The sequence below is a fragment of the Strix uralensis genome, chromosome 20, assembly GCF_047716275.1.
Source record: "Strix uralensis isolate ZFMK-TIS-50842 chromosome 20, bStrUra1, whole genome shotgun sequence".
Lineage (NCBI taxonomy): Eukaryota > Metazoa > Chordata > Aves > Strigiformes > Strigidae > Strix > Strix uralensis.
This window is the reverse complement of record NC_133991.1, coordinates 5,765,280-5,786,659: the sequence shown is the minus strand read 5'-3', so window position 1 is coordinate 5,786,659 and position 21,380 is coordinate 5,765,280. Positions and strand designations below refer to the sequence as shown.

The window sequence follows — 21,380 nt, the reverse complement described above, 5'->3', positions numbered from 1 at the left end:
GGGTGGTGAATGAGTGACTGGAGAGGCTGAACAGCAAGAGAGAACAGGCTTTCCATTACAGAAGATCTGGATTTATTTCTGTTCATTCATTGCAAGTCAGAATCCATTCTCTTCATTTTTATTCTTCCATGCCGTGACACCTTTAAAATCCATGGTACATTTAACTTTTGATTTTCATTTAATACCTTTTAAAGTGATCTAATGCAGACAGATTACAGACAGTAAGGGTTACTGTCCTTTGGTGGAAATACCCTATTTAATAAAATATTGTAAGACAGATTGGCCACTCCATGCATTAAAAAAAGAAAGATATACTAAGTTTAGATGCTATGACAGTAAAACCTTATAGGCTTATCAATTTTAGACAGTCATACTCTATTCAAGTTTTCAAATCACTCTGCAAAGGTAGCTGCTATGCTACTTTTGAAATCAGAAGTAGTTGTTGCAGTTTGCAGTATTTAATGTAGATCTATGTAAATTGCTACGGGAGGGGGAGGAGAACAGTTTGATCTTAAAATATAATTTGGACTGTTCTCATCTTTTCTTGTAAAGGCTGTTTTGATCATTTGTTGCCACCTCCCAGTTTTCAAACATCTCAGGTCTCAAAAAGTTCTGATACTTTTAAAGATAAGGATCAAATTTTACGTATTTTTGTCTCTTAGTTCTCATGCCTTTGACGTTCAGGTTTGCAAACTTCTTCCCCTATCAAAGGGCTTTAACATATTTTCTTTTTTAATTATTTTTAAATGAAAATTGACATTCTCATTTGATAATGTGACTGTAGGAGCCAAGGCTTTAAGAAAAATGCCAAATACCACAATACCTATGGGAATTTGCAACCTTATTATTAATAATGGGTGCTTCTCACTTCTCTTCAAGCCTCCTGAGATTTTGATGTTTCATCTAAATCCACACAGATTCTTGTGATCTTTAAAGGTGGGGAGACAGTGGAAAAGTACTTCCTCAGGAGAAGAACTTGGTTACAGAGCATGGATCCAGTTTCCAGTTTGAACCTCTTTAAACATCAGATATTTTCAGGTCTAAAGTTTGGTTGCCTGCAATCTTGTTTTTCCCCCACTCCTTTTTGCTTTGCTGGTAGAATGAAGAACTTGATTTAAGGTTATATGCCTGGAAAAATAAAGCATTTAATTTACATTTTACAAGGCAGTTATTGCAGGTTAATTAAATATCAATTGAGTGTTATAGGCCATATTAAGATTTATTAATAACCCAGCAGATAAATCTCCTTGGAATTCAATTAAATGAAAATCACATAAAAATATATGTGCAATTTTATTCATATAATACATAAAACTTGTGAATTATAGTGCAGCATTGTACAGTAAGTTGATTAATGGGAATTAATTGCTGAAATAGAGAAAAATCAATTTAAACTTCCTGTAGCAGATATAAGAAGCGTGGTATACTTCTCCCATACCCTGAGCTGAGTTTGTGTCTGCACTTAACACCATCTCACTCCATACCATAAGATGCATTTTGGACATAAATGTGCTTCCTCTCCTTTAACCTGCTTTAGCTCAGCATTTTAGGCTTAGAGAAAGGAACAGCTCTGTGTCACCAGTATGCCCCGTTGAGTTAATTGTATGGCTGAAGAATTTAGAGGTGAAAGAAGCAGCAGACTGATACGCTGGTGGGTATCTCTGACTCTGCAAGGGCACATGGGTTTGTGTCTTGTGTCACAGGCAAGATCTCGGTCTGTAAGGGAGAGGCTCAAGAGGTTTGGGAGTGTTTGTACCAATGGCTGTCACAGACTTTTGCCCTTGATGCTTTTTCAAATCTCTGTTTAAGCATTTGTAAGATAGCAACAGAAACACTGCTAGCCAGGTTGTCTGCAAACTCAGGAGCACAGGGGTGTGTTGGGCTTTAACCAGGATTAGTGAGTGGATCTAGGCCCATTGGGGGAAGCAAAGCTTCCGACATTGGAGATGAGGTTCAGGAGCTGGACTTGGAAAACATCTTTCCAATATTTGCAGAACGATTGAGGCCTGGCTTGCTGCCATCTGTTCCTTGCGCATCCTGTGTTAAATACTGTCAATATGAGATTATGTTCCAATTACAGTACCAGACTGACTGGTTTAACTCCTACCATGAATCTATTTTCCTTTATTACTATGTACTAACTATGTGACTGATGTACCAGACACCAAAAGAGATGGTCTCTGCCCAGAGGGCTTTGTCTAAAAGAAGCATGCCGGGAGAAGACAGAGCGCAACAGAAAATGCAGATGAATGAGTAACTCCGTTGAGATTTTCCTTTTAATTTGGGGATTCTTCTCTTGTTCGTGTGTTTGGCTTGAGTTTTAATATTACTAAACTTGCTTCCTTCAGACATTGCACAAGAACAGAGAATTCCATAGAAACTCAAACAGGGTTAGGCATGTGGCTCTTTGAAGTGTGTGTGTGTGTGTTGGGGGGTGAATGCTCAGTGCACACATGGAAAACGAAGGGAGAACCATGTTCCAGCTCAGGCGACAACTCCAGCAGATGCCATGGCTCATGCTGGGGAAGTTTAGCCATGTTTAAAATATAGCAGTTGTCTTTCTGTCAATGCACTCCTTGCTCATCCTCCCTCCTCCTATAGAGAATGCATGCATCTGTCTCCTCTGTGCTTCATCTCTGCTTCTCCCTGCAATAGTTGTCAGGGATATTAGCATTAAATACTTACTGCCTGGCTTAACTAAGGGGTAAGATAGGATTTAATTTGTATGGCTGAAATCCAATTATATAATGGAGCCCCTGGGGGAAGCAGTTATACCTGCTGAATCTCTTGGATGAGTAATTGTGCACAAAGGCTCCTCTCCAGAAGTAGAAACAGATCTGAAATATTTTTCTTTTCTCTTTTTTTGGTGCTGCTGTTATATAATAGGGCTGAGACCCTGAAAAGAAAAGCCAATGACAACCCAGTGCAGTAGAAAGAATTAAAGCATTGCCAGGAGAAAACAAGTTATAATCTGATAAAATCAAGGATCTAACAGGAAGTCTGCAGCAGCATTAGCTTGGAGGAGCCAAAATGCAGGGCAGCCAAAGGAAGCTTACTCATCTTTTTGGAAAAGAGCACAGCGGCTTTGCTGTCTAACTTTTTCCCCCACTTCTACCATGAGCAGGGAAAGGGAATCCTCTACTTGCTTTTGTCAAGGTTTGGGAGATGGGTAGGTACAAAAAAAGCTAAGCAGCCAACTAACTCAGATACTTTTGAAAAATCCTGCACTTAACTACCTTGAAAAATCCCTGTTCCTTATCCTTCATGTCATCTGCATCCTGATAAGCATCAAAATCGTAGGTGATGATGAGCAGGTCAGGAACAAAAGCATAATGAGGTTCCCAAGCAAGGTTTCTGAAAGCAGGTGAGCTTATAAAGCATTGATCTCTAGGATAGTATTGGGCCTTGACAGCTGTCCCATCTGATATCTTCAGCACCTCCAAATCCCACAAGGGAATATACCAAGGGCTCTGAAAGGGACTGAAAGCATCAGCTCTTGTACTTAAGCAAGTTTTATCAAAGCTCAGAGTGCCTTATTTAATTCTACTTTTAAAAACAGAAAGCAAACTTTTATTCTTTTCTAATGAGTTCTGAGTGGAAAAATAATTTCCTCAGTCTCCTTGATGACATGACTACATGAAGATAAGGTGATGACTGCATCCAGCCAGCCGAGGGAAGTCCAAAACTCCAAATGCCACAGACTGAGCACAGACCCGGATGGTCAGATACCCCCGCCCCATCCCTCAGCCTCGCTGTCGGGGCAGGTCTTTCCATTCTTTTAAAAACCAGCTAAAGCAAAAGCGGTTGCAACACTTGAACTCATGAGGAGAGGGTACCTGTCTCACAGACTTGCAGCTCCACCCAGTGGCTCTTTTCCGGCAAGATAAAACCAAGGTTTCAAAACCTGTTGAGGTCAATGTTGTTGTCCTGTGGCGATACTCTGGCAACGTGCATGAGAAATTGGGTGTGTGTTTCTTTGTCAGATTCTTAGCAAGCTGTCAACTACCATTTGAATAATGGGAAAAAACTGCAAAAAGAGTTTTTAGTGAAATAGAAAACTCAGCAATCTTACTACTCCCGTTTTTAAAAACCTCCCAGCACAAACGGTAGGAGAAAAAAAAAGTAGAGAACTGATAACTCACACACTTCACCTTCCCAAATTCTTTATGATCAAATTGCAATAATTTCCCAAAAATTTATTTATTATATTAAATTATTAATGAATTACCAGAGCAAATTATTTTTGATTTGTAAGCTTATTTTGCAAAGAATTATCTTGTGAGTGTGAATTTTGGTAAAGTTAACTTGGCAACTCACACTGTATTGCTTTGCTTCCCTTCCTGGGTAATTACTGTGACTAATAAGAAGCGAATTTTGATTATTTCTATCAAGGATGCCATGCTGAAACTTGCTTTTTCCAGGAGGATTAAGGCACTTGTAATTAAAATAAGCTTTTATTTGTACATGTGTACACTTTTACTGTAGGAAAACTCGGGAGATGGGTACATATTTACAGAACACAGAAGTGTGATACCAATAGAATTGATTTTAGATTTGAACCAGTGTTGTAAAAATATCCCATTCCTCCAAGCTCAAGTGAAAACTGAAATCTCTATTGTGCTTACTGTAGGCTTACCAGTCTTTCTGTGTGTCTCAAAAATAGAGGAGCTGATAAACTGATACAAACCATTTTTTGTTGTGAATCTTTTGGAAGTGCCTGTCTTGACTGTGTTAGGAAAATATCATCTGTGAAATACTGCTCCCAGATGGACTCTGTAGGTCCAGTGCCTTGGAATGAGTTGAAATGACCTCTTCCTCCTGAAGTTCAGACGTTATTTAGCATAAACACAGCCCCTCAGGCCTTCACTAAAGTTGCTGTCTGCCAGTGCAGCAGCTGAATGTGGGCTTTAATCTGTTTTGCTTTGCTGCTGGAGTGCTGCAAGGTAAGAGATTTTGAGTTACAAACTATACGAATTCCACTTCTAGGCTTGTAGACATCAGTTATCCATCCAAACAATTAGAAAGTAAGTCAGCCTATACACTCTTTGCACAAGAGAGTGGAAGTTTCTTTTTATAGGGATAATATTTCAAAACAGATACGATATTCCACACATTAAGAATAACATGAAGCATCTTGAAAAAGGTAGCTCTCAAAAAGGGAGTTATTTTTTTCCTTGTATTAAACCCTAAAACTTAATGGGCTTTCCTTGTCTTCCCCAAAATTATCGCTGAAGACCTCTTGAGTGTCTGATCCAGGTACGGCCATCCCACCAGCTGACCAAGACTGTGGCAAGGGAGAGATCCATTTGCTGAGTATGGAAAGAGATGGAAGCTCATCAGGCTGTGGAACAAAAGTGGTTAACTAATTTTATCAAAAAGGTGTTTGCTGTGCACTGTCTCTCATCTGAACCTGTCTCGTTCCCACAAGTGATCCCCGCGCAGTGGTGGCACCGTGGGAATGACCGAGTCCAGCAAGCCCTGCATCTGTGTGCACACAGCTGGGGTGATAAGCTCTCTCCTTACCCCAAACATGCTGCTTAGCTGTTCTTTTCATGAAGCTGGGGTCGTTCCAGGTTCCCTGCAGCTGCTTCCAACCACTGCACAGTTCTGTGCTTGCTTTCTTTCCAGGTGAAGAGAGGTTTGTACCCAAAATACCTGGAGGCTTTGTCTGTCTCATAGGAGAAGGTGGTGACTACAGTGTTCAGTAAAGACAAGTTTAGGAAAGGCTGTGGCTTCCAGAAAGGGTACAGAATGACCCTGATTATCCTGTGCAATTGTATCATTAACCACATTTTCCAGTAAGGGATGTGTGAGCCTAGTCTCACTGAGGGGTTCACAGAGGACAACAGCTGATGCCTGATCAGAAAACCTTTCCTTGTTGGAGTGTCATCATAGGAGTAACACACTTGTTCTGCAAGTAAATCTGGTTTCAACTGCAAGTTCCTTGCTGCAAGAACATGCATCCATGCAATGTTCCCTGGAGAAATAAGAGGGGGAGAGAAACAGGTATTCAGGAGGAGATAAATTTTCCTGTTTACTGTAGAATGAGTACATTGGATCTGCCAGCTTCAGTGCTGTGAAGTAGCAAAAGCACTCATCGTGTTATTCAGCTGTACTGTAGAGAGACTGAGTAGTTAATCCAGACCTCCAAGATCCTTTAAACCTTTGGTCTCCCCTTTGAGCTGGACAATTAATGTGCCTTGTGATACTGGTTCACGTGAAGTGAAAGGGCAGTGTTTTGTAGTGAGAGCAGGATGAATGGGAGGCAGTGCTCGAGGGTTTTATTCCTGGCTCTGCTGTGAGCCTTTGAAGAAGTCACTTGATTTATCTAGGCCTGATTCTTCTCTAACAGCATTTTCAAACTACTGTTATCTGCACTTTTGGAAAAAGACATAGAAGTGTGCTGCACAGAAATAACTGCATGATTTAATGGTGAGTTATACTTCCCTGAAATGCATTCAACACCACAAAAAACTCTTTCTGTAGGTTTTGTGAGTAGTTTCTTGTGCTTGCTAAAATCAGTTATGTAGTACAGCCTTTTTTGCAAGGAATTTTACAAGTAGTGTTAGTTTAATTTCTTCTAATGAAGAAGAAATTGTCTTTTCAAACTAAAAACATTTTAAAAATACTGTCTGAATTTCTCTCTCTCTCCCCCCATATATCCCTTGAAACATTTACCTAGAAAAAGGAAGATTAGATCTCTATACTTTTTTCTGCTGACTTTTTTCAGTTTTCTAAACAACTTTTTCCCTATGTTGAGGGGAAAAAAGAAAACCCTTTCCAGGGAAAACAGTAGAATGTAAATAACTGTTTTAAAAATTCTTTTAGCCAGTCTAAGTTTTGTGGTTATAAAAATATTTGTGCTCATTCACCATACTCACCTCTGTCTTGGAAGATTATGGTTCAGCTATGTAAAATCCCCTGTGACTAAAACAGTGTGGTAGTACCACATGCAAAGAGGTCAATCATTCACTCACCCACGTATGTGTAATTATGCTCTGTGTTTTCAGGCTCCAGGTAGTTCAACACATCGTTCCTGGCTTTGGCAAGCAAATACAACTCTTGAAGAAACATTGTTTTCTCCCCATACACTGTGTTTGCACGGATGATACGGGTTGTGAGTTTACCACTGTTGCTCAGCTGTAAAATCAGGGATGGATGTTAGCGAGTAGTGGGTTCAGAGATGAAATCTCCTGCAGTGATATTGGGTTTGCCAGATAAAACCAAAAGCTGGGAATATTGGGCTAGAGGAGTCAACATTTGCAGAGGTGCTCTGGACATTTAGGGCCTGGTTTGTGTCCCTAAAAATACAAGGAGAGGCTCGGTTTGATTTTTTTTTTTTTCTTCCTAACACACCTGCACCCATGTGGTGCTCACTGAGAGATGTTGGATGGAGGGTGCTAGTGGCATTAACTCTTCTGCAGTTGTGATGTATAAACAAGTATTTGCAACAACCAAAATCAGGTACCAGAGAAAGCCAGCTAAGCTGGCTGGCCTCACACTGTAACTGGGAGAGAGAGAGGCTCCAGGCAGTGATTTAGGACAGAAGTCTCGTTCTTATATTCTGCTTTGTCCTCTAGAACTCATCTGTCAGCTGACTGCACTGGGAGTCTAAAAATACTAGGCAACTAGCTTACGTAGGTGGCTCACTCTGGGTACACTAATATTTTTGATTCTTAAATCACTCAGGCACGTCTGAAAATTATACCTTTATGCCGTATGAACTAGGTGAACCTGGTTTCTTAGGCCCTAATTTAAGACAACTCTTTCCAAAGTCACACTCCTGTTGGAGTTAAAGTACGGGCTCAAAGGGCAGCACCCTTTGATCTTTCAAGAGTTTGGCAACTTCTTGATGATGTGGGAATATCAGGCTTTGGTAAACTTAGGGTGATGTGGTTTCTGCATCATGTCAAGGCAGCAGTTGGCTACACACTTAGATATGAGTTGTGGGGTCTTTCTAACCATCTCTCTCCTACCCATCCTGTGCTGTAATACCACAGGTGCTACCATTGACTTTTGTACCTTTTTTCCACTGGCTTCTAATACAAGTTTTTCTGCCATGGCCTTTGTCTTCCCATAAGGCAGCTCCACTTCTCCACTGTATTTGGTGTCCTCATTTTCTCTGAAATAGATTGTGAGAGGCAGGGAGCGACCATGGGCTTGGAGACATTTGTCACAGCGTGATTTACTCTGCAATCCCTGCTCCCCAGGGACTTACCACTGGTTGTGAGTTATATGAATCTGAGTCCATGCTGCAGTTTGCAAGAAATAAGGCCTCAAGAAATACCAGGTGGTTCTGGGTGTTCATAGGCAGGTTTGCATGAGGGTAATGATTTTATTTCTGATAGCTGGATTTGTTCTTGTCTAGTGGTGTGATTGAAGCAAATAAAAGTCTGGCAGGCGAATTATAAGGCAGTGGAGTTACATTTTTAAGCAACTCATAAGTGGCTGAACAAGGTGGAAGGAGCACAAAATGGAGGGCAGGAAAATGAGAGCAATCCTACTTCATTTTTTCATTAGAGGTAGAGAAAAGCCTCTCATAAGCCATAAAAAGGAGAAGCTGCTGCTTGAGTTTCTCACAGAGCTGATTAGAGTTGGGAGACATTTGCTGGTGATGTGATAGAGCTGCTAGTGATCTCTTGGAAGACATGCAATTAGCAGGTTTGTGCTGGGATTATTCCTTCATCTCCCTTATCAAATTATGCTCAAGGGGAAGAGCAAAGAAGCGGACCCATGATTAAGTGCAAGCAGGGCTCACAGCCATGCTGTGGATACTTGGTTGGTACTATGAATGATAAGCTGCTCCTCAGCCTCCTAACTTACAGCTGCAAGGAGGAAAGCCCATGGGATCTAACATGTAACTGGCCTCACAGGCCCTGAAATAATTCCAAGGAGAAACAAGAAAGCAGCTCTATTCCCCACCAGGGTGCTGGCATTTTGTGGTTCTAGATCAACATTAGTCCATTGCAGGATTCAGTTAAGCAGATTCAGTGGTCTCTGGAGGAGCGAGGGAGTGAAGAAAAGTTGTTTGAAGCACTGGGAAGGACCATCCATGAATACCCTGTGGCCACTTGCTCTCCTACTGCCATGACTAGTATGGGAGCTCTTTCTCCCTCTGCATGCTGCAGGAGTCTTTCTTTACATTTTAAAATTAATTTACTCTATTTTGCTGTCCTAGAAAAATTCACCCTAGGCAAACACCAGACTCTGCCAGGCATGGGGTACTTCCACACAGGGTAATGAAGAATTATCTTGCTTCTTTTGCAGATGGGGTTTGGATGCACCTTTTGGAAGGGTTAAGTGACCTGTGACGAGTTCATGCAGCAAATCTGCAGCAAAGATCTTTTTGTCAAACACTGGGCCTCAGGAGAACAAGCTCTGACTCGGGCTCCCTGTTTGACTTTGGGCAACTTGCTTACTCTTTTGTATGCTCAGATCTCCATGTGTAAAACGTGGATAATACTGTTGCTTTTCTCTTGCCTGCTCAGCAATCTAGTATCTTGTGTGTCAGATATCCCAGCTGAGATCAGGGCCTTCTTGTGCTTCAGCAACAGAAATAAATTAGGAGCAACAGAAATAAATTAGGAGCATCAGAAATACAGCCTCCTCGCACACCATGGGCTTTTATCACAAAACCCTCCGCCCCTTTCCTGTGTTTATGGGTGATGAGCAAAAGACAAACCAGAAAACAAGCAAGACAAAAGATTGATTGTGCATGATTTGTTGCAAGCCCAGGAGAGGCCTAAAACAATTAGGGAGGTTATCTAAAAGTTCTAGTTTTAATTACTTTGGTTTTTTTAATCCAAATTTATTTTTTGCCTTACAAAGCTTTTAAAAAGCAGCAGCTTCACAGAGGGGGCAAACCTGCCTGCTGTTCCTGGTCTGCAGAGCTCTGCTCATGTTTGCCTTCCCCCACCCCTTCTGAAGCCTGGTAGTAACAAAGAGCTCAGCATAATGCTCTTGCTTTTCAAAACGATCACAGATAACTGAACACTAATAAGACTGGAGCAGCATTGTCAGAAGGTATCTCAGCAGTGGCTGTCTCAGAGGGATTGAGACTGACAGAGGCATTTTCTATTATTGTCGGATGCTGAGGTGTGAGCATTATCCCTGCACCCATCACCCTGTCCAGAGACTAATCATGCTTTGTCTGTGTCAATTCCCAAGCATGTAAAAGTGAGTTAAATAAAATTATATGAGGAATGATGGAGAAGGGGGAAGAGAAAAAGAAAAAGGCAGGCAGGCAGGATCATGGACTGTGAGGGAGAAGAGCAGAACAGATTGGGTGGGGATGAGGGAGATGGGAAGTGGAGGAAGGGGAAAGCCATATCACCTGTCATGAAAACGGAGCCATATTACGTTGCCTTCCAGTCACCGCTGGGCTCCCTATGAGACAAGTGGTGTAATTTTTTACTGGTGGTCTGACCCTTCTCTCATTTTGCATGATGTAATTCCCTTAGTTTAAAAGCAAAATCACTGGAGAATGAGGACCGCTCTCTCCAGCTTTCTCCCAGCATCATGGGAGAACCTGAGTGTGTTCTGCAAAATGAGTTAAAAGCTCTAGGTGGTGGTTTTATTTGCATTTGTGATGGGGAAGGATTGGGAGTTGGTGGGCAGAGGATGTTCATGTGTAACTCTCTAAGCATCACCCCAGATGGGTTTTTGCTTGCACCCATTGGTGCCATCATTACAAGCCAAAGGACTGTCCTCTCAGGCAAGATTTGGGGTAGATTTTTTCAAGGCATCTGTTCACATGCACCTCTTAGGTCACAGGACTAAAATACTAACAAGGATGTGCCTGTATCTACATTCATTTTTAGAAATGACTTAGATATGCTAATAACCAAATCCCATAGCTTTTCAGTGACACAGTGTCTATAGTGCTCATGGTCCCAAATGGATTGAGGTTCATTGCTCTCATGGTTTTTTTTCCCTAAATCAGACATCTATTCTACAGATTTGAGTGCTTAAACACTTTTCAAAACAACTGGGTTATGCCTTAGCTTACTTGTGAGTATGAAATTTAGGCTTGTAGGTCATTTTAAGTTATGTCTTAGACAGCCTTTTCTAGCTGGGTGCAAATTTCTAGAGCCAAATGATTGAAGCCAGCTGTGTCTAGGCTGGCTGCTTGTAGAGACAAAACTTGACTTTGAGCCAGTTCTCCCTGCACACAAGTTTCCATGGTTTGAGCAGTCTGTGTGGCTACAACCATGCTTGAAATCAGCAAGGAACCTTACAGTGGTAAGTATCAGACTGCAGCTGTCTCTACCTGACTTCAAATTTAACCTAAAACTTCAGCTCCTGGTCTTCAGAAATATCCACCCAGTTCTCAAGGTGCAAGCACTGTTGCCACATGCATAGAAAAGGTATCCAGATGCTGAGTTGTGAGCAGGAGTGTCAACTGATAGTGAAAGTCAGTTCTGAATATCAAAACCCCTCCAAACAGTAATTTTGACCTCTGTCTTTGCATTTCTCCAAATCCCACCTTTGTCGCAGGAGGTTTTCTAAAGCTCTCCTGCTTCTTCTAGGTCTGTGGGTCAGTCTCATAGGAGCCGTATACAAAGAGATGGGTTGAGCATAATGTCCCAAAGTGTATAAAGCCCAAGAATTAGCCCTCATAAGCGTGTTGCCAAGAAAAAGGATTCTGAGGGATAGAAGGGTGTGATATACAGGTCAGATCCAGGTCACAGAGAGTGTAACTACACATGAATACTGCAGGGCAACTTCACGCCAAATGCATCTGTCCCCTAAGACTGTGTGACCAACTAATTTTCTTCTGAAATAGTGCTAAAATAATCTGTATACATTTGACCACATTTAATAATAGGAGATGAGTACAGGCTTGCTAGCAATTCACTGTGGAGCTAAAACAAGGAGGGAAAGTGGGTTGGTAACAGTAGAGCATCACCTGTCCTTTGGATTGACTCAGTGTGGGGGGAGAGCAAAAACTCTGACCCAACAGCAGGATACAACTTGACACAACTTATCACAAACCTTAAGCATCTGAGAACTTATCTGAAACTGATTTTAGGGCTTAGAGGAGCAGGGACATACATATGGGAGACAGCCTGAAGATGCAGTTGGGTCATACATCTCTCAGCCAACTCTTGCCATCAGTGGTTTCCACTACTGGTCAAGTTTAGGATGGGAAAGGTATGGTTCTTGAAAGTGAAAAGCAGCAAAGCAGGATTTTCAAGAAAGAGAAGACAAATTGACAGGAAGAGGAACACATATCTTCTCCTTTGTCACCACGGCAAAAATCTCCATCTGGTTGCAATTTCATTGCTGTTTAATTGGAGTTCCAGAGTAATGGAGATTTGCTTAGCCTCACCTGAACATGGGCTCGTGCAAAGTATTGGGTTCCACTGCAGCAATGGAGCTTGTGTAGACAACATATGGGATGTTCAGGATACAGCAGGCCTTTAACACATTTTCAGTACCTGTGGGGCAGGTTGGGAAGAACAAATGTTAACCACCTTGCCTTGGTTCCTGTTATGGAAGTCAAAAAAAGATTTCCAGGCTTGGGATTCTGACTTGGAACAGATCCATCTTTTTTATGGCTGAAAAGCTGTAAAGCCACAGGTCAAGTTCCTCAGATATGTTTGCACAGGCATGGATAGTTTATAACGTGAGAGTAGCAGTTACATCTGTAGCTATAATGTGGCTTAACCTCTATGGCTATTGACAACTGACTTCAGTGGGACTTAATAGTTGCTAACATAAAGGAAGCTGACAGCTCAGCAGAGCAAAGCTCCATGTTTTCTGCCTTTTTTTGATTCATGGGCAGACTGTCAAATGGTGAATTGCAGCCTTCTGGATTGTTGTTTTAGTTGAATATATTGCTCTGCAGAAGTTCTGCAGGGTGACTATAGGGTGAAAAATCATTGCAACAGCCTCCTGGTAGATGCAGAATTTTAAATTAAATCGTGGGGGCAACTTACAAGTCTGCATGAATCTGAAGCACGGTTTGGTTTAAGAAAGATTGTTCTGGCTGAACCTGTGGGTCAGTGTGTGTGTGTGTTTTGGTTGGTTGGTTTTGGGGGTTTACGGGGAGGGGGTGGGTTTAAATGATTTATGACTTTTCCAGGAATGGTTTTTGCATTCATTGTGATTTGGTTCAAGTTGATTCTACGAGAACCTCAATGACAACAGCATAACTATGGTTGCATACTGAGGGCCTTCAAACCTGATAAGGCAGATCTTAAAAGGAAACCACTCATAGGGTTGGTTTCCAGAAATCTCCATACTATTTATACTGGCTAATCAGGCTCTGCCCTTGAGCCTTGCTGCAGATCTTGTCTGGGAGGCCTTGTGATTTCTCTGTTGTTGTTAGGGCAAAGTCTGAAATTATCAAGGAAATCCTGAGTTTAGGATAATTTCAGAGGGCATGAGTCTATATGAAGACCTGGTGGAAAATAATCCATTTGCTTCTCCATGAGCCTATCACAGCATGTAAAGTTAACTGAGAACCCCTGATGAGAAACATTGCTGGAAACAGCTGAGTTAAAATTCATTCATCTTAACAAGAAGCAGATTAAAAAGTCTTTAAGTGACTAGATAGAAAAAAATAATTCTTGTAGAAGAGGGCTCTTCAATTTAGTCAACAAGACTACAACAGGATTCAGCAACCAGTGGTTGAAACAGGAGAGAATCAAAGCAGAAGATGCAAATTTTTGCCAGAAATGGTAATTAACCATGGCCACACTAATACTCTTCAACATTGTTATGGCTTGCCTGAAAGACATGATAGATAGCCCATTAACTTGCAGTCCTTAATTCTAGGCACAAGTCTTTTGAAAAGCCATAGTCCAATTTAGCCACAAATTGTTGGGCTTAAGGCACTAATTGGATGAATTTCTGTGGCCTGAGTTACACAGAGGAATCAGCTAGAGGATTATATAGTTGACCTGTCCTGACCCTATTTTTTTCCATTAAGTCTACAGCAGATATCAAATTATTAGTTCCTTTTTATTCTTTGACCTTCTATGATTTTAATAGAAAACTTTAGACTAATCTCTCAATTCAAGATTTTGGGCAGTCCTAGTGAGGGCAGCAGCCTTTAGGGACATGAAGCCGTCCAAGGGGAGGCAAAAATGCAGAACAGTTTGTATGAAAATCAGGCATCTGTTAAGACATCTCAAACTGTGCTCCTCAAAGAGGCATTCAGTCACATTGGAAAAATCTTTGCGTGTGTGTGGTTTTCTGGGAATGTCGCAAACATCTGCGAGAGGTTTGGTTTGCTGAATAGGGGAGCTGCCCGCTGTTCACTGCTATCTGTAAAAACCTCACTACACTGAAGTACCTTGCTCATAGCAAGCAGACAATGAAGAGGAAGATCTCACAAAGCCATTAAAAGGTAGCAGAAACCCTCAGGCTCTGAATATTCTCAGTACACATGCACAACACAGGCTCTTAAAAGCATCTGGTTTTGAAAACAACTACAGCAATGAAAAGAAGGATGGAATTTAAATGTTGCCCTTGAATGTATCAGCAAATAGTAGAAGCAGTAAGCAGTAATTGAGTTTGAGATATATGTATATAAAAAATATATAAAATTCCTTCCTTGTGGTTAACAACTATTTTAGTAGCTAACAGCCTGAGGTGCCATTGGAATTGCTGCTGTAATAGGGATTTCATTATTTTTATAGCCTGTGCTTATTTCCTAGATTTATGAACAAGTTTTCTTTAAGCAGATCTTGCACCTAACATGAAATCAGGTCTTGGTGATGGGAAGACAACGTGCAGCTTTCACTTATGCATGGCTTGTAGATACATAATAGTTGTGAACTCTGACTATAAAATAACATCACTCCCTTACAGTGTGGATGCAGTTCAACTGGTATAGTCTTGTGCTGGTACGTATTGTAGGGCTTTTTTCCCTGGAAAGACCTGGGAAAGCTATAAGCTATCTAGAACAGGGGTTAACTTTTAATTGTTGTCCTTGTCACATACAAAATGGTTTCTTACCACTATAGGCATGTTCTGAATCACCTCAGTACTATTAGTGAAAGTTATACCCTTGATCAGAATAACTGGGTAATAACTGGGTCCAGATTTGACCTTCTAAGATGAACCTTTATCAGTGGAGAGGAGCAGCATGGCCTGCCCTGAGCAAGGACAGAGGGGCAATGGCAGAAACTTCCCCCTGCAAAGGAAAGGTCCTGGGCACCTTTCTCATCTTGTAGTAGAGTGATGTGTGTGAAATTCAGGGGACAAGGGAGCACTAAATCAGAGAGGATAGGTTTGTCATAGCCTCTTGTATGACTACACCAAGGTGTGTGAATTTAAGGCTGTGTTTAATTGCTTGTTTTAAAGAGCTTACCCCCAACATTGACAGCTCTCATTTCCCAAAAGGGCACAGTGTTTCTATAGCCCACAATAGCAGCTGTGTGAATAACCACGTGAACTCCCCACATGGCAGCAAGGAGCAGATTGTAGTCTCAAATGTCTCCTTTCATCATTGTCACATGAGTGGTAGCTGGAGAAAAATAATATAACCATAGATGCAGGGGGAAAAAAAGTCCAAATCAGCATCCTCACCTTCTTGCAGAATGAGGATCCTGCTTGGAAAGCTTTCTTCTCTGCAGGCCAAGCTGAAGCACACTAATGGCTATGCCATTGAATACATCACACCAGGGGAAAATACATCCCTGCTTTTGAACCCCAAGGAACCAGATCTGCATCTGGTTTAATTCAGCACAGCACTTTGCCAGTTTGCATCAACTGTGGGTCAGAATAGCTGCGTCTGTCATTGTCCAAGGACAGTGCTGAGCAAGAACAGGAGAGTGTTGGCCAGAGCTGCAGCTGGTTACAGGAGTTGCTCCAGTGCATGTGAATGGGTGAAGCTGTGCTGGACAATTTCTTTCAGACAGAAAATTTTTAGACCTTGCTGGGAATAACACCAGGCAAGTTCAAGGGGCATTGCACAGAGCTTTATTGAAACTGCAAATACTGTAGATGGGAAGGGGAAATAATGTAACAGGTTAAAAAGTTTCAGAGGAAATTCTGCCCTTTGAGCCATTCAGAGGGGTTTTTTTCCCCTGCCCTCTGCCTCAGAAGAGCAGTTCCATAGATGGCTACTGTTGCATCTACTGCTAATTTTCTTGCTTTGAGACAGCGTTGTAAAATTTAAGTAGGATTTTTCCCTTTTTCTTTTCCTGTAGTTGGGAATAGGCCAACAGGAAGCTGGGTTAGGAAGCTGTACTGCTTGGGGATTTTGCAATAAGCCAGACAGTAGTAGCAGTTGCAGCGTTGTTTTGGGAAGGAGATGTGTCCTCTGCCCTGGGCTGGCAGCTTCCTGGAGAGCCCCATGCAGCCAGGGACCGGGGCAGTGATTTCTGAAGGATCAGACACGTGCACAGCTCAGGGAAGGGTCTGTGACTCCAGTCGTGGAAGTGTTATGACATGGAAACACTCAGTGAACAACTACCAGGACAAGGATGTAGGAAGAGGCAGAAGTTTTACAAAAGGGTCATGCTGATTTCTTAATTAGCATAACCAAGATTTGGTGGACTAGCTCATAGGAATTTTAATATTAAATTAATTAAATATTAAAGCATAGAGTTGTTTCAGTAAGAATAGAGGGGGAAAAAGAAAGACGGCATTATCCACATAGGTAATACACTTGCCTGGAGGACTGGAGTGCAGAGAAGGATGCTGCTGCTGAAAGGTGGAGCAGAGCATTAGCAACCTCATGGTGGGGAGGATTTTGCTGCTACTTAGTGGTGAGGGAAAGCCTGTAACTACTCAGGCTGAAGTGTTAAATAGTCTCTTTTGCATCACCTGTCTTAAGGCAGCTGGTGCAATTAAGACCAGCAAGAGAATGATGAGACCTCAGCCAAAACCAGGGAGGATACAAGGCAACCATGAGAAATTTTTAAAGTGATAAGGCCTGATGAGCTTTATCCAGGGCTACTAAAGAGGTGATGGATGTAACCGCAGCTTTATTGCATTATCAGCTACTTTGGAGAACTTTTAGAGGCACTGGAAGACTGTAGTAGAGCAAATGAAACACCTGTCCTTAGAAAGGAGGTAAAGAAGAGCCAGGAAATTACAGAACAGCTTAATTTCAACCCCAGGAAATTCAGGAACACACACTTAGACAACATGTGTGTGAGCACCTGCAGGATAGTAAGGAGACTAGAAGCAGCTGACATGGATTTGTCAAGAACAAATCAAGTCAGATAAATCTCCTTTGTTCTTATGACAAGTTAACAGGCTGTACGGATATTGTGGAACAGGTCGATGTCATCTATCTTGATTTTAGAAGGGCTTTAGAAACTCTGTGTCATTCTCATAAGCAAGTCAGTAAAAGATGGTCTAAGTAAGCCACATTAGGGTGAGCACAAAACTGGCTGAATTACAGTTCCCAGGGAATTGCCAGCTGTGGTAGGTGGCTGCCCTGGGGCTCTCCAGGGCTTATTGCTGTATTTGAGTCTTTTTTATTGTTTTCATCAAGAATCTGGCAGATTTGTTCATTAAATCAGCAGATAACATCAGACTGGGAGGGATTCGAAGTACCTTAGAGGATTAGGGTATGAGCTGAACGCAACTAATAGAGTCTGGGAAAAAAAAGGTGAAATTAGATAGGAATAAAGAGACGTTGTTGGGCTTAGTAGGGAAGAGGCAGTGGATCTTCATGAAAGAATTAAATTGGGCCAGGGCAGCTCAGGAGTTATTGCCTGTCAGCAGGGTCTTGCAACTATGGAAAAGGCATAATTGTACTGACAGGTACAAATAGGAGAATAGTTTGCAGGACAGAAGAAATAAATCCATCAGCTTTGCTCAGCACTGAGAAGGCCACAGCTGGCCTCTCTGTCCTAACCTTGGTGCCACTCTCCCAGAAAAGAGCAGTGCCAAAACCCTGAGATACAGAAAATGTGAGCTGTGGAGGAGAGAGGAGTGCACAAGAGTTGCTTTAGACTAAAGGAGAAAACAGTGTGGAGAGGAAAGGGGGGCTGGTTTTCAGATCATGACAATTATTCTAAAAAAATGACAGTATTAACCTATTCTACCTGTAAGGTTAGATGAGAAATCAAGGACTTGAATTGCAGATTATACTGTACCAACATCAATGGCTTGACGGTGCAGAAATTGGCTGCCTGAGGTGGCCTGGGGATAGTACAGAAAAACATCTGTCAGGAAGGTCGTGGCCAACCTGATTCTGCCTTGGGGCAGAGGGATAGGGGTTGGGGTGGCCTCTCAGGGCTGCTTCTGCCTCATTTTTCTATGATTTTCTGTGGTGTTAGGCCACAGATCTCTCCTGGAGCAGAGATTACGGCACCTCCTTAAGGCTCAAACAGTTTTTTCTTCAGTTATGGATGATGCTCTTAAGGCAATTGGCTACCTGAAGCCTGGGGAAAACCAGTCTGGTGAGTTCATCTGCCTAGGGACAGTTTCTGATAGTGATATTTCCCTGGGAGTCTTTTAATTTGCTTTAAGTGTATCTCCTTTCTATTGATATCTCCTGACAGATAGGATCTCCCTTATCATTGTTTCCTCTCCTTCGAAGCAGGCTGAAGGTTTGGGCAGTCGGAGAGAGGGGGACCCAGCCCACCATTAACTGTGCAGAGCACCATGATCTGCATTGGCTTGTTTGGTGTGGGTATTCTCAAATCCAGTAAAACAGGTTGTTTTTCCCCAGCATATCTCACTGTAATCAACCCTGGTGAAACATCAGAAGGCAGCTCTCAGGATATGATCAAATGGATTAATTTAGTATTTTTGAGCGTGTTTACCAAGACTTCCTTTTTTATGCGCAGCACAGTAAGGCTACTTACTATAGGTTTCTCTCAATTATTTCAGTAATTTATTTCACAATATCTGCAGCAGATGCTGAGCTTGATTCTATTATTGTCAAGGGTTTTTGGTTATGTTTCTCAGAATTGGTAACTGGTTGGAGCAGTTCAGGAGCATTTGCTGTTAGTCAGACTGGTTGAGCAGAAGCAACCAGTTAGCCAAGTTCCCAGGTCAGGTGCTCAGTGTGCATGTTGCTCCTTACAACTGATCCCTGAGTGGGGACTTAGATCCTCCTTGTGATATATCTCTTGGGGTTACACGCTATGGATCTTTTTGCTTTGACTTAGTCCTATGCTGAAAAACCTCTCTGAGCTGGAAGTTATTCTTCATGCAGTCTGTTTAATCCAGGTTCCTCCCCATGCCTGTAACTGTGGCATCTCCAACATAATACCAGATGTCTTGAAAGGGAGGGTTAGGGTCACTAAATAGAAGATGATGTCCTTTTCTTACCTGTGGTGAATTTTTCTACTTCTTCTCTTGCTACTGAACCAAAGACTCTGACTTCTTTGATGTAGTCTTGTTGAGACAGGACCTCTACGATCTTCTCCCCAATAAAACCACATCCTCCTGTCACCAGGTAGACCCAGGCTCTATCCATTTCTGAAGATGTTTTTGTGGTTGAGGAGTAGAGAGAAGGTTGTTGCCAAGATCCTATCATGTGCTGTTTTCTCCCAGCCAATATATTTTCTGAACTAAGTCTAAAGTTTAACTGTCATATAAAGTTACTGGTGGGACATTAACTCCATCTGGTTATATATAAATCAGGTTTTCATTGGCACAGTTACACAAGTGCTGCCACAGACATACCAATGATACATACAGGCCAATTCTGGGCTCTCTGACTCAGCCTTTCCCTTCTACCACAGTAGCCCATGATCAGCGGGGCACCTCTAGCTTGCCTTGGTATGTGGCCAGTCTCAGTCCAAACTTTTGATGCCAGAAGTTTTCCATCCTGGACAGCCCTTTCCCACGGATCGGGTTGTAAGTTATAGCTCTGGGTGCTGCACAAAGATGGTGTGTCCTAGAGATGTGCTTAGGGCAGCCACCTTTTAGTGTGAAGCTACAAAGATCTTGTTCCCATGCACTAGTGAATTTGTACAGATGGCATATAGCAGCACATGTCTCCAGTGCTGAGCTGTACTGTGCACAGTGAAGGCAGGGCCAGGAATGGTCATTGCAACTTTATGATCACTGACGCTGCCGGTTTGATTATCTGGTATGGCTCTCCTGAATGAATTCTTTGAGTTGGAATATATCCATACACACACACATGCTTCTGTAGGGGGAGAAAGTCCTCTCATAATATCAAAAATGTCTAGTAGTAAAAGCTCTACCACATCCTCTGGCAAATTGTTACAATGGTTAATTATCATCATCATTAAAGGAGTGCACTCTTGTTATTTTATCTGTCAGATAGTGGCTCATATACTTTTTCCTTGCTAGGCTGCAAAGGATGTGTGCTATCCAGTTTGTCATGTGGACAAAAAACAAACAAACAAAAGGATTGGCTTTGCCTAAGGGTGCTTGATCCTGTCCTAAGGCGGGACTGGGAGGAGGGTGCTGCGTGGGGAAACCTGCCCTCTGGCACAGCAGTTTCTCTCTCTGCCTCTCTCATAAAGAGTCTCAGAGATAACTAAGTCAGGCCTGATCAGCTACCAGACCCTCTTTGATGCCAAGCAAATTATTTCTTTAAGTCTGCAGTAGTCAAATATTTCCCAATCCATCTTTGAACCAACTTGTCACTGGTTTTGGTGAACTGTAGACACAATGTCCTAAGAGGTAGCAATGATAAATAGGGTAATGTAATCTCCCTGCTTACTTTTTCTTTATAATTTGTACAGCATAGTAGTTGCCCTTCTGGCCACAGTGTTGCTTGGGAAGCTCAGGATTAGTTTGGTCCCATATCAGGATCACTACATTCCCCATCCCCACTTCCCCAGTCTGTGAGCACAGGTTACAGATGCTGATTCAGGCTGCACGGGTGTAGGGGTGCTCCTGGTAGCCCTTCCCTGGTCACATACAACAGGCTGAAATGTGGAGAGCAATTCCAACTGCGTGAATGTAGAAAATAATATTGTCAGAGCTGTTCTTACTATAGCATTAATGCTTGTCTGTCTTTAAAAAGTAAGCTGTATAGCAACTTGCTTCTGAGCATGTGGTTAATGAAGAGTTAAGGCAGTGTATTCAAAGAGTAACTGTGGTTTGTTTGTGAATATATGTATTTTTTTCTTTTAATCAGCTCCTGCTAGAAGTTCAATCTGTTCAACTCTGCCATTGATTTTTCTTGTGCTGTGTTAAGCATTAGGAAAAATGCCATTTCCCCTTGCTGTGATTACAATCAGTGGCCATAATGGCCCAGAGACCAACATGGGCCTGATGCTAATTTGGTGCTTGGCAGACCAGCACAGCCACAAACGTCCCAAGAAATTAATTTAGCCTTTTATCCAGCAACTCCCAATCTGTACAGTAGTGATTAACAGAACCGCCTTCCCTCAGAGGACTTTTTGCAAGGATAAATATATCAGAGTTGGAGGTGTTAGGACACAAAAACCAAGATAAATACACCCAGAGAGACCCGGAGA

General features: G+C 42.1%; 1 protein-coding gene across 1 annotated transcript; it reads right to left on the bottom strand.

Annotated features, from left to right (window-relative positions):
- Positions 1-49: 49 nt before the first annotated feature.
- On the bottom strand, positions 50-19,396 carry LOC141952555 (3 beta-hydroxysteroid dehydrogenase type 7-like). Its single transcript, XM_074890143.1, is given in 8 exon segments — positions 50-1,128; positions 3,837-4,936; positions 5,524-5,977; positions 6,978-7,140; positions 8,023-8,122; positions 12,332-12,440; positions 15,323-15,478; positions 19,249-19,396. Coding segments are annotated over 6 exon segments (1,116 nt in total). The 3' UTR covers positions 50-1,128; positions 3,837-4,936; positions 5,524-5,537.
- Between the last annotated feature and the right edge of the window lie 1,984 nt (positions 19,397-21,380).